At 42.7% G+C, this 14,017-nt stretch overlaps 1 protein-coding gene across 3 annotated transcripts in view; it reads right to left on the reverse strand.

Moving 5' to 3' along the window:
• Nucleotides 1-780: 780 nt before the first annotated feature.
• The window catches only part of LOC129831006 (glucocorticoid-induced transcript 1 protein-like), a 29,489-nt gene continuing 16,252 nt past the window's right edge, over nt 781-14,017 (reverse strand). For 2 of the 3 annotated variants that reach the window (XM_055893968.1, XM_055893966.1), the window contains exons 3-8: nt 12,501-12,590; nt 6,087-6,233; nt 5,705-5,854; nt 4,946-5,162; nt 4,676-4,796; nt 781-4,504 (exon numbers count right to left, since the gene is read on the reverse strand). In XM_055893968.1, coding sequence (XP_055749943.1) covers nt 4,174-4,504; nt 4,676-4,796; nt 4,946-5,162; nt 5,705-5,854; nt 6,087-6,233; nt 12,501-12,590 — 1,056 coding nt within the window. In that variant the 3' untranslated portion in view covers nt 781-4,173. The remainder of the gene's footprint in view (nt 4,505-4,675; nt 4,797-4,945; nt 5,163-5,704; nt 5,855-6,086; nt 6,234-12,500; nt 12,591-14,017) is intronic. The other variant, XM_055893967.1, reaches the window with a different exon arrangement.

The following is a 14,017-nucleotide window of genomic DNA, read 5'->3' on the forward strand; positions in this document are numbered from 1 at the left end:
ATCACTAGAGAGCGCTCTACTGACACTCTGCTATTTCATAGTGACCCCTCAAAGATGGCTAGATAATAAACTGTACATGAAAAGGCCCAACCTGGCTGTGAAAAGAAATACATGTTTAATAGTGTATGCATTTAAAAACTGTCACACACTTTCCTCCTATAACTTTCACACTTTCCTCCTATAACTTTCACACACTTTCCTCCTATAACTTTCACACTTTCCTCCTATAACTTTCACACACTTTCCTCCTATAACTTTCACACACTTTCCTCCTCCGAAAACTTTCAGGCTCCTCCTCCTATAACTTTCACTCACCCCTCCTATAACTTCCACTCTCCCCTCCTATAACTTTCACTCTCCCCTCCTATAACTTTCACTCTCCCCTCCTATAACTTTCACACTCCTATAACTTTCACACACTCCTATATCTTTCACACACTCCTCCTCCTATAACTTTCGGTCTCCTTTCCTCCTATAACTTTCACACTCTCCTCTAACTTTCACTCTCCTCCTCCTATAAATTTCACTCTCCTCCTATATCTTTCACACACTCCTCCTCCTATAACTTTCACACTCTCCTCCTCCTATAACTTTCACACTCCTCCTCCTATAACTTTCAGTCTCCTCCTCCTATAACTTTCAGGCTCCTCATCCTATAACTTGCACACTCTCCTCCTCCTATAACTTTCACACACTCCCCTCCTATAACTTTCACACACTCCCCTCCTTCTATACTTGCACACACTCAGTGATGGTCAAAACAACACACAAACTGGTTAATCACATCAACAACCAATCTTTTTATTGTGTTTGTGCATGACCTTTTTCCCCACAGATCCAATGAGGAGCGAGCTGATTGGGTGAGCTGATGAACACTGATGACCTGCTAGCCAATAGCTATGTGCTCTGGTGACATCATATCCAGTACTAGTTTATGTATCGAGTAATGACTTTCTCAACAGGCTGTTAGGCTTTTCACACTACTGAGCCATACCGAGCCACTATAGTTGCTGGAACCGTGCTGGAAAATAAATGATCAGAGCCAGCACAGTACAGTCCTATAGTGTGAATCTGGCTTAAGTGCTGATTTGGCTCTATACTCCAAACCAAAGGAATGAGAGAGGAAATGGAGTGGTGAAGAAGAAGCGAAACATATCCGACCCAACGGACACCAACACCTTGTCTATTATTGCACACATCTAGTTAACCAATGCCACATAGTTCATGTATGTAAGTCATTGGATAAGCTATATCGCTTGATAATAAGGTGCTAAATGATTAAAAACAACATCAACATTGCATTGATATTTTTAAAAGCCATATAGTATATCTAACAACGAACAAGAGTATCAATGCAGACAGGAATTCCACAAGCATACATTAGCATATCAAAATAAATAATGTTTCTGATTATGGTTTATCTTTGACTTGAATGTCTTATTGAAGGAATTGTGTACAGGTGTGTTGTTGTGTTCCATGCGAGAATGATGTTACAGACAAATCTGCAGAAGAAATTATTGTGCACAGAATCAAATACGGGACGCTCATAGGAGAATTGCTTCCTTTGAGGAAGATGATGTCAATAATTACTCATGAGTCATGACATTCTGGAGTGTAATGCTTTACAAAGACATGGACTGGATAAGGATCGGGACAGTTTACTCCTTAACCTTAGAAATCCAAAGATGAAACATCTACCAGTTCTGCAGGTGCAATAAACCTACTAGGTCCGCTCTAATCAAACCTTAAACTCAGCGCACTGGAGGGCCTAAAGATCAATGTTTGGACATGACTTGATGAGTCTTCTCGACCCCTAACCAGCTAGAATCTCATGGAATGTCTTATGAATCAATAGTAAAGCATAATTATGTTGTCTATGTGATATTAAAACAGTCTCAGACAGGACATCACCTGAATGTAACCAATCAAATGCTTATTTTATGTGATGTTACTGCAGGCCATGACTTGACTAGGACCAGTCAACCCAGACTGACCTGAAGTTGCTACCTGACCTTGACCACAGCACAACGGCTGCAGAGGGTCTGACCACACAGAATCATCAGGCATTGACAGTCATGGCCATTATAGACTTCTCTCAAACATGCACAGCCATTATCTCTCACAGTGGTCTTGGTCTGTTACTAGTCACTCAAAGACAACCAAGACACCTAACAACCAGTGGTGTAAAGTACTTCAGTAAAAATACTTTAAAGTACTACTTAAGTCATTTTTGGATTTTTTTTGGACTACTTTTACTTCACTACATTCCTAAAGAAAATAATGTACTTTTTACTCCACACATTTTACCTGACACCCAAAAGTACTTGTTACATGTTGAATGCTTAGCAGGACAGGAAAATGGTCCAATTCCCGCACTTATCAAGACAACGATGGTCATCCCTTCTGCCTCTGATCTGGCGGACTCACAAAAGCATCTTTTGGAAATGATGTCTGAGTGTTGGAGTGTGCCCCTGGCTATCCATACAATTTAAAAACAAGAAAACTGTGCTGCCTGCTTTGCTTAATAGAAGGAATTTGAAATGATTTATACTTTTACTTTTGATACTTAAGTATATTTAGAACCAAATACTTTTAGACTAACTCAATTAGGATTTTACTGGGTGAGTTTTACTTTTACTTGAGTAACTTTCTATTAAGGTATCTATACTTTTACTCAAGTATGACATTGGGGACTTTTTCCACCACTGCTAACAATACAGTCAACCTTTCATGTCAACCAAGCACAGGTCAAGTCTTGGGACAGCACATCATAACACCATGGAATGTCTAGGGCAAATAAAAGGTTCAGAATTTCTGGAATGGAATCTGGAATGAGAGAAAGCAAAGCTTCAACAAGGAAATGCAGTCGGAGCTGAGTCAATCTGTGTCATGGAATATGGGCATACATTCCAAATTTCCTGAGTTTAGACTCCGTTTGTGATATATACCTGAAGCAAGGCCAGACGCAATGGAGACTGTGCAACGGATTGTTGTGGCCATTTAGAATTTTCTTCTTTATGTCTTTTTTCCCACTTTTTTGATTATTCTTTGCATGTTTCAAAGGAGGTTTGGAAACATAACCTGGATTGTGTAAACATAAATCCTGAATATTTTTTTTTTCCTTTCTCTGTTACTGTACATAACATAACACAGCAATACACAGTTTTCTATTTAAACAAGCATTGTTTCTTTCTTTTCATAAGATATATAATGTGTAATATGTTGTATAGAGCTTATTCATACTGTGGAGAATGTCACAACAGAACACAATAACACATAAGTTAAAGAGATTCTCCGGTACTTTTGTATCATTTTTAGCCAGTAGTTCTGAAAGTAGCACACACACGAGCCAAAAGTAGTCCCTGAAAATTGCGTTCTACTTCACATATGCGATTGCTCTCTCTCTCGCTGAGCCATTAGGTCCACCCTGCAACCTCATTGGATAACGCTAGCTGTCGTTCAAATGCCAGAGGCTGAAGCTCATTGGCTAGAACTCGAATTGCTAGGGGGCTGGCTGGCCTATGTAGGGGGAAATGTAGAAGAAAATGGCACAGCACATCTTCAAGAAAATAGTGGCTTTCAAACTAGGAATTTCGTGGCTAATTGAGGTAAGACAGTAATTCTGATCATAGATTATGCATGTATGATCTACACATTGACACATCTAGCCCAAAGCGGAAGGTTTAAAATATACTTTTTTAGTTGGCAAAGTACCGGAGCATGTCTTTAATCTTAAACACACTGCCAGTTTAAAACGCATGCCCCTTATCCAAAGTGTCACATTTTCTTCCCATCCATCCCATGCCAGCGTCCAATATCTCTACTTATACGTGCTGTTAAAGAACATCATGTCTATCTCTGACAGGAACAGTGCTTTAGGAATAGGCTAGGAACATGTGGGACACTTGTCTTTGTTTTCTCAGTTGTTTGTTGTTGTTGTCGTCGTCGTCAGGTACATTGTTGCTAGCACTACGCCATGCAGAGTGTGTGTGTGTGTAGAGTTCAGCAGAGACAGAGAGAAGAGGAGGGGGAGGTCATTTAGAGAAAGGAGACCAGACTTCAGTGATGATGATGATGATGATGATGATGATGGTGGTGGTGGGGGCGTAATAATCAAATGATTAATAACAATAAGAAACAGAACCATGTGACAGAGGCCAGCTCTGCCCAGGTCTAGCTGATGGCCAGGCTGTCTGCCTGAAGGGCAGTCTCTGGTGTCTCCCCCTGCTGGGGAGAGTTGGGCGTTGCAGGGGCAGCTTCCTCGGGGGTGGGAGCGTCGTCTGTGCTGGTGGAGGTGTGGACCTGAGAGGGGAGGACACGGCAGAATGCTGACATCATTGAGCTGGGACCGGCCTCGGGGTCATCATCGGGGTGAGAGGTCACAGAGAGGTGCAGGGCACCGGGGGTCAGTCTGACGGGGCAGAAGGCGGAGCCGGTGGAGATGAAGTTGACCTTGTTCTTGTCGGGGCAGGAGAAGAGATGGACGGACGCTGACTGCCTGGAGCTGGACAGACAAAGGGAAAAGTAAGAGACGGCGTGTTAACTCTTTTCATGACATGTATGAGTAATTGACCTTCAGTATCAACGACTTGGAAAATGTGGTGCGATAAAATAGATCCTAAAAAATCAAATCAAACCCTTCTGGACCAGGTCCCTGGTCTCTTGCTGTACTTACCTCACTTCCTCAAACACCTTGATCTTCTCACAGCCCTCTGGAGGTTCTCTCTTGAACATGTAGCTGTTGTTGGGTTTAGGAGACGAGGCAAACTTAGGCAGCGGAGAGCTACTGCCACTGTCTGTAGACAGAGACAGAGAAAATGGTCAGAAACGGTCAGACACAAACACAGTCCAAGGTGGGAGTTCAGAGCCGTGCTAATGGACACAACAGCAGGATGGACAATGGAGGCCTTGCCCTTGGTCTGAGATGGAATTCTGACAGTCCTACCTTTATCCCTGTCGTAGAGCAGATCGTCAGTGGAGTAAGGGCTGCCCCCATGTGAGCCGGACCCCGGGGGACAGGCAGGAGAGGGACAGGGGGACAGGCTGGAACTACTGCTGGAGCGGCCGGGGGCAGAGGGAGTCTGTGTGTCCACACTGCGGGTACTGCTGCTACGCTGCTGGGGGGGAAAGGGGGCTCGCCGCCCATCTGGTACCTCCAACACCTGGGGAGGGCAGGGGGATGAGGGGGAGAGAGAGCAAGATGTTGGTCAGTAAATATTTGCAAGTAATAGGATTGACAGTGACACAACAGGTGAATGAATGGTTGCGTTTGTGTGCGTGTCTACTCCTCTGTCACCTCCAGGCACATGAGCCTGACTGAAGTCACCCTTGACTGGGAGTGTAAATATGCAGCCTTGTCTCATAGACTAGACTTAAAATAGCAATTGTAAATCCGGGACACTCAAATGAGTATGATATGTTACGTTTGGTATGGTTACATAAGACAGGTTACTTAATAAGGGAAAAAAACGAAATGAGAGTGGTTGGTCTGGGCGTATAACGCAAACGTCTAGCGACCCAAAGGTTGTGTGTTCAAATCTCAAGTTAGCGTTAGCCACCTAGCTAGTGTTAGCAACAACAAATTGCAATTCATAACATATCATACGAAATGGATTGTCTCTGATTTACATACAGAATAATACAAAATGCTCTGAGTCCAGGTTGAAATATGTGATCGTATATGTCTAACAGTCCGTTCCCCCACCTTGAGCTCTTCCTTCTCTCCGTTGTTGTCTCTGATGAAGACCTTCTCCAGCTCGTGGTTGATTCCCTCCATGCTGCTGGGCACTCTGGTGATGGAGGGCTTGGGCACCGTCATGTTGGACATCTGAGATGACTTAGACATGCAGGACCACTGCAGGGACCAGGGACACAACCGCAGAGAGAGACATTCAAAAATGAAACCTCCAACTTACACATATTATAAGAAGCACAGTTTCTGTGATTAAGCTTCACTGGCATGTTGGGTTGGCGAGGGCGCAGTTTGAACTTCTGGGACGATTTCATTGGTTTCCAACCTTGCCAAACAAGCTAAACACACACCGTTTTATTTTAACTCAGGTTTGGATGGCAGTATTGTGCCTCACCTGTGCTTGGTTGGCGGTGGTGTTGATGGTGTTGTTAGGTCCCTGTAAAGGAGACAGGCTGTCTTTGTCTCTTTGACACTGAGACTGACGACCTCCCTGCTGCTGCTTACTACCGCCACGCAGCTGCTGCCGGAGCTTGGCTATCTGCTGAGGAGAACAGAGGAGGAGGAGGAGGAAGAGAGGAGGGGGAAGTGGAGAGGAAGAGGAAGAGAAGAGAGGGAGAAAGACAGAGACAAAGTGAGAAAATAAACATGCGGAAAGAGAGAGAAAGGAATAGCAGCATGTTAACAGCTGAACTTTGTCTCGTGTAATGTAGCCTATTTCATCTTATCACGTTTTTGACACCAATATATCCACCAGGGGTCGCCATAGCTCAGAGAAAAGCCCCTAGGCAGGCAGCTCCAGTAATTAATACATTAGATCACATGTTAAAGAAAATACATTTACAGCTCTACTAGGCAAGTCAGTTAAGAACAAATTATTTTTTGAAATGACGGCCTACACCGGCCAAACCCGGACGACACTGGGCCAATTGTGCGCCGCCCTATGGGACTCCCAATCACGGCCGGTTGTGATACAGCCTGGAATCGAACCAGGGTCTCTATAGTGACGCCTCTAGCACTGAGAAGCAGTGCCTTAGACCGCTGCGCCCCTCGGGAGTTGTGCAGTCCCTACATACACTGTTCAAAAGTTTGGGGTCACTTAGAAATGTCCTTGTTTTTGAGTTGTAAAGAAAAAGCCATATCTCAAACTGGCCAATAAAAAGGAAAGATTAAGATGGGCAAAAGAACACAGACACTGGCAGAGGCGGATTAGAAAAAAGTGTTATGGACAGACGAATCTAAGTTTGAGGTGTTTGGATTAGAGGTCGACCGATTATGATTTTTCAATTATTACCGATTATTGGAGTACCAAAAAAAGCCAATACCGATTAAATCGGACAATTTTTATATATATATTTGTAATAATGACAATTACAACAATACTGAATGAACAATGAACACTTTTATTTTAACTTAATATAATACATAAATTAAATCTAATTCGTCTCAAATAAATAATGAAACATGTTCAATTTGGTTTAAATAATGCAAAAACACAGTGTTGGAGAAGAAAGTAAAAGTGCAATATGTGCCATGTAAAAAAGCTAACATTTAAGTTCCTTGCTCAGAACATGAGAAAGCTGGTGGTTCAATATTCCCTGTTCTTTAATACTCCCAGTTAAGAAGTTTTAGGTTGTAGTTATCATAGGAATTTTGACGAGTCGACTATTTCTCTCTATACCATTTGTATTTCATATACCGTTGACTATTGGATGTTCTTATAGGCACTTTAGTATTGCCAGCCTAATCTCGGGAGTTGATAGGCTTGAAGTCATAAACATCGTTGTGCTCAAACATTGCTAAGAGCTGCTGCCAAACGCAGTAAAGTGCTGTTTGAATTCATGCTTACGAGCCTGCTGCTGTCTACCACCGCTCAGTCAGACTGCTCTGTCAAATATCAAATCATAGACTTAATTATAATAAACACAGAAATATGAGCCTTTGGTCATTAATATGGTCAAATACGGAAACTATCATTTTGAAAACAAAACGTTTATTCTTTCAGTGAAATACGGAACCGTTCTGTATTTTATTGACTGGGTGGCAACCCTAAGTCTAAATATTTCTGTTACATTGCACAACCTTCAATGTTATGTCATAATTGTGTGAAGGAAAAAGGAAACCGCACAATTCTGGCAAATTAATTACAGTCCTTGTTAGGAAGAAATGGTCGCATATACCCTGACTCTGCGTGCACTGAACGCAAGAGAAGTGACACAATTTCTCTAGTTAATATTGCCTGCTAACATGAATTTCTTTTAACTAAATACGCAGGTTTAAAAATATATACTTCTGTGTATTGATTTTAGAAAAGGCATTGATGTTTATGGTTAGGTACATTTGTGCAACGATTGTGCTTTTTTTGCGAATGCGCTTTTTTGTTAAATCATCCCGTTTGGCGAAGTTGAAGTAGGCTGTGATTTGATGATAAATTAACAGGCACCACATTGATTATATGCAACGCAGGACAAGCTAGATAAACTAGTAGTATCATCAACCACGTGTAGTTAACTAGTGATTATGTGAAGATTGATTGTTTTTATAAGATAAGTAATGCTAGCTAGCAACTTACCTTGGCTCCTTGCAGCCACAAGGTCCTTTTGATGCTGCACTCACGTAACAGGTGGTCAGCCTGCCACTTACTCTACTCGTGGATTGCAATGTAATCGGCCATAATCGGCATCCAAAAAGGCTGATTCCCGATTAATATGAAAACTTGAAAATCGGCCCTAATTAATCGGTCGACCTCTAGTTCGGATCACAAAGAAGAACATTCGTGAGACGCAGAAAAAATAAAAAGATGCTGGATGAGTGCTTGACGCCATCTGTCAAGCATGGTGGAGGCAATGTGATGGTCTGGGGGCGCTTTGGTGGTGGTAAAGTGGAAGATTTATACAGGGTAAAAGGGATCTTGAAGAAGGAAGGCTATCACTCCATTTTGCAACGCCATGCCATACCCTGTGGACGGCGCTGAATTGGGGCCAATTTCCTCCTACATGACCCAAAGCACAGCTCCAAACTATGCAAGAACTATTTAGGGAAGAAGCAGTCAGCTGGTATTGTCTATAATGGAGTGGCCAGCACAGTCACCAGATCTCAACCCTATTGAGCTGTTGTGGGAGCAGCTTGACCGTAGGTTAGTAAGAAGTGCCCATCAAGCCAATCCAACTTGTGGGAGGTGCTTCAGGAAGCATGGGGTGAAATCTCTTCAGATTACCTCAAAAAATTGACAACTAGAATGCCAAAGGTCTGCAAGGCCTGCAAGGTCTGCAATTACTGCAAATGGGAGGATTCTTTGACGAAAGCAAAGTTTGGAGGACACAATTATTATTTCAAATAAAAATCATTATTTAAAACCTTGTCAACGTCATGACTATATTTCCTATTAATTTTGCCACTCATTTAATGTATGTTTTCATGGAAAACAAGGACATTTTTAACCTCTCTTGGGCACGTGAGACGGTAGTGTCCCACCTCTTCAACAGCCAGTGAAACTGCTTGGTGCCAAATTCAAATACAGAAATACTCATTATAAAAATTCAGAAAACAAAACATATTTTACATAGGTTTAAAGATTAACTTCTTGTGAATCCAACAACGGTGTCAGATTTTAAAAATGCTTTACGGCGAAAGCATACCTTACAATTATTTGAGAACATAGCCCACTAGACAATTCATTACAAACAGTAACCAGCCAAGTAGAACAGTTACACATGTCAGAAATAGAGATAAAATGAATCCCTTACCTTTGATGATCTTCATATGGTTGCACTCAGCAGACATTCATTTACTCAATAAATGTTCCTTTTGTTCGATAAAGTCTCTTTATATCCAAAAACCTCTGTTTTGTTCGCGCGTTTTCTTCAGTAATCCACAGGCTCAAACGCAGTCAAAACAGGAAGATAAAAAAATCCAAATTGTATCTGTAAAGTTCATAGAAACATGTAAAACGATGTTTATATTCAAACCTCAGGTTGTTTTTAGCTTAAATAATCGATAATATTTCAACCGGACAATAACGTCGTCAATTTAAAAGGTAAACAAGAAAGGCACTCTCTCGGTCGTGCGCATGAAAAAGCTCTGTCACACTTTAGGGCCCACTCATTCAGACTGCTCTTACTTCTTCATTTTCAGAATACAAGCCTGAAACAATTTCTAAAGACTGTTGACATCTAGTGGAAGGCATAGAAACTGCAATTTGAGTCCTAAGTCAATGGATACTGTAATGGCATTGAATAGAAAACTACAAAACCCCCAAAAACTACTTCCTGAATGGATTTTTCTCAGGTTTTCGCCTGCCAAATCAGTTCTGTTATACTCACAGACACTATTTTAACAGTTTTGGAAACTTTTGTGTTTTCTACCCAGATCTACCAGTTATATGCATATCATATCTTTTGGGCCCGAGAGCCAGGCAGTTTAATTTGGGCATGCATTTCATCCAAAATTCCAAATGCTGCCCCCTACCCTAGTGAAGTTAAATGACCCCAAACTTTTGAATGGTAGTGTACATCTAAAAGGAGTGTGGAAGGAAGGCGAATAGCTGGCAGGCTAGTCATTGATCTAATAGCTAAAGGAAGAATCCATAAAATTTAAAACTAGCACACAGACTGGGTCAATTTGAGTATGCAAACACATCTTAAAAGGCCATTTACGATGTAGATAATATATTTCATTTGCATGGTGCCGTTCACACCTTTGAAAGCCCCACAGACGGTGCTAAACTACATCTAACAGAAGATATGACAGTGTATTGGCTTCCTTATCTGGTTTGAGAATCCCCTGTGCTCTGACCAATAAGGACAAAGGGCTAGAACTCCTGTCCTGTGTGGCTCTAGGTATATATTTGACCCAAATCTTTGTCTTTATAATTCTGCATCCACAGAGGAAAGTTCCAATTGCCAAAATAGCCTTTTGAACTCTCAGACAAGTGGGGGCCTTTCTATATCAGATAGAAGCACAGTACAGTTAATGGCAAATCAGATAAACAGTTGCTTGCCACATGGTAGCCATCTTATTCTTATTATGTATGCAGCATCTCACTACCAGCCAGGACAAGCCCAGACATGTTATTTTCCTTGCGCCTTTACACAGAAGTCATTGTAGACTCAGTCATTTTACCATAGCAGCACAACACAGGTCACCTTTTACACCAGCAAGACATGCTATGGTGGAAGAAGATAAAGGATGGTTTGTGTAAATGCAATGTGAAACATTCCACCAAGTCTTTTTACTATAGAAACAAAACACAAACACCCAGCCTAACAGGAGGCTCTGTCTGAATGTACAGGCTGATATGTGATCCACTTTATTTAGCCATCATGAACCTGGTGCACTCAACAATTAGTCAGCTTTCCAGATATAAAGAATCAGTAGGTGATAATAGGCCAAATCTCTCTTATGATGCGGGGTCCAAAATAAAGACAGTAAAGAAAATAAAAAAAGCCTACAAGTATTATAACATTGTTGCTCAACTGCTTTATTCCAGCACCAAAATAAACAAACTCAAACACACATACTGCAAACTCACTCAAGCGCCTTATATTCTTACTCCTCCCTTCCCTGCACTTTCCCAGCGATTCACTAAAAATACATACCACTAGTACAGGTAGTGCACAGTAGCTAACTGAAAACCCAGTCAGTAAGTATAAAAGTATGAATGTGTTCGTTGTCCGGCAGCGTTACATGGCAAGTCAACAAACATGTTGTCCCTGCAACATTGCTGTGTGTGTGTGTGTGTGTGTGTGTGTGCGTGCGTGCGTGCGTGCGTGCGTGTGAGTTGTAAGACATTAAGCTGGCCCGGGCAGCACTTTACACAGGGCTGAAAGTGGAGCGAGTACATCCTATATAACGCTGAGGAAATAAGATCACAACAAGAGTTAAGTGACAGGAAGTGTTTGTAAATAATGAGGTCTATGAGGTTAGGATTACTGTGGATTACGGTCGCTTAATACCGCTGGGATCTCGAGGTTATATAGCCCTAACTGAAGGAGACTTCAACTCAACCCCTCTGCACTGCAGCTCCACTACAGCCCCAAGCTCCACTACTAGTACTAAGGAACATGCCTCAATACTACTATTTAGCTGTTCTCCGGCTGCTAAACTAGGACGGCGAGAGAAAACACAGAGAGAGAGAGACAAACAGAGAGATGGAGAGAGAAAGGGGAGAGAAAGAATGAAAGAAAGAGGTTAAAAGAGAAAGAGGAATCCGAGGCCTGCCTGGCTGTCTTTCCTGTCCATAAATTGCCTGTTGGGTTATGTGTCTGGTTAGTTAACGAGGGAGATAGATAGTGTTATCTGCCTCCTCCCTGCCTGTGGCATTATAGCACCAGGGTGGAGCTGAGAGGGGATGATAAGACAACGACCGCCCGGCCCGGCCCGACGCTCCGTCTCTGACACCCAGCATTAGAACAGACCAAGCCCTGAGCATGCGGAAGTCTGAGGTCAGACAGGAAGTTATATATAGAAGGTGGTACCATGTGGAGAGAGAGAGAGAGAGAGACGGATGGCAGGTGGTAGGCAGTTTCCTATAGACTGATAACATTCTAGTATTGTCTTGTCAACTTCAAGCCATCTCAACATGGCAGAATCTACGTCTGGATTAAAGGAGGATGACAGCAATGATACGGATACACAGTGTGCTAGGATAGCAGATTTCATCAGTTTTACAGGGAGGCCTACTGTACAGTATGTTGTCATTGTTGATTTGAGAACCCCCTCGGTCCAACGGTCATTAGGAAAGTGCTGCAAGTTGTAGTTTCTTAAATAGGGTTTCTTGTGACATGTTTAAGTGTGGTGTGCGAGTGTGTACCTCTTTGAGCTGGTCGGCGCTGCCCCAAGACACCGAGCGCTGGTGTGTGCTCCTCCTCTCTCCTGCTTCTTCACTCCAACATCCAGGTGTCTGGACACAACAAGGAAACAACTGATGATATCATGACCTAATTACCAACCTCTTATCCTCATTAGCCACGTCAATCATCATGGTCGGGAATAAAAGGCCTTTTGCCCTAAGCCTAAACAGAGCTCTACTTTGCCATTTCAAATTTGCCCTTTGCGAAGTGTTAGGTTTGACATGGAAACCTTGATGTGTGTACATCATGTATAACGAGATCTAAAATGGAGCATAACTAGTCGTGAGTTGTGTGTGTCAGTTGACATCAGAACAAGGAGAGGTCTCTAAACGCCACAGCCTCAGGTACAGCTACTATGATGAAGAAGTTATTATGTCAACTGGACGGAAAGAAGCCCTTGCTTCGTCCCCTTGGTTACCCCTGGTCTGACCTGCTCCTGGAGCTGAGAGAGGCACGGAGGAGGAAGAGAGGAGGAGGAAGACAAGTGTAAACAGGAGAAAAAGAGAGAAGGGCTCTCCACACATGGCAGTCATCAGACAGGGATTAAATAGAGTGGGTGCTGTGATATAGAATAGTCCTAGCTCTGTCTCTGCTTTCAAGAGGGCAGAGAGAGAGCGAGGAGAGAGAGACGAGAGAGAGAGAATGTACACTTTGAATTAAATCCCAAGTTCAAGAACATTGGGAAACAGTGGCACTCCAAAATGTTTTTTTTTTTTTAAACAAAGACATTTCACCTTTTTATTGTGAAAAGCGTTTCAGCGGTTATGCTTTCATCAGAGCATCCGAGAATGTACACTGTAAGGGCCAATGGAAGTGCTAGGCCAGGGCTATAGCCAGAAGCGGTAGTAGATATTGTAAAGTGGTGAGTTGAGTTATTCTATTAATCTGTGGAGACTTCACATTTCAAAGGTTGTCCTCTGTAACCCGCTCAACACCATCACCAAGCCAGGCAGGAAACAGAGAGAGAAAGCTTTGAACATTGTCTTTTTCATCTCCTATTTAAGGGAAGAGGAGGGGGAGCACACACTCACACACACACACACACAAACTGAGACACGCATGCGCACACAGCCACACACCATCTCCTCTCCTCTTTCAGTGGACAATGTTTGGTCCACCTTCCCTTCCCTGGTCCACCTTCCCTACGTGTAGATGTGGCAGATTTTTCCATGCATCTGGACAAAGAGCTGAAGTGAAGGAAAAGTGGAATGGACGGGTTGATTCATACAGTAAACCGGCTGCCAGGTTGAGTCCACAGTAATATGGTTTCTGGGATGATCTAGCAATATGGCGTTTGGGTGGCCTGAGGAGCTTATTGGGCTCTGGTTGCCGAGCAGTACAGTAAAAACAGGATGTAGGATGTCATTATGGGATGTCATCTCTGGCTCCGGTGGTGTCATAACCCTGCTAGTTCACTCTCACAGTCTGGCTCCCACACTAGACCCAGAGAAGAGAAATAAAAAACTAAAGGCCTAAT

This window comes from Salvelinus fontinalis, chromosome 32 (genome assembly GCF_029448725.1).
Source record: "Salvelinus fontinalis isolate EN_2023a chromosome 32, ASM2944872v1, whole genome shotgun sequence".
Classification (NCBI taxonomy): Eukaryota; Metazoa; Chordata; class Actinopteri; order Salmoniformes; family Salmonidae; genus Salvelinus; species Salvelinus fontinalis.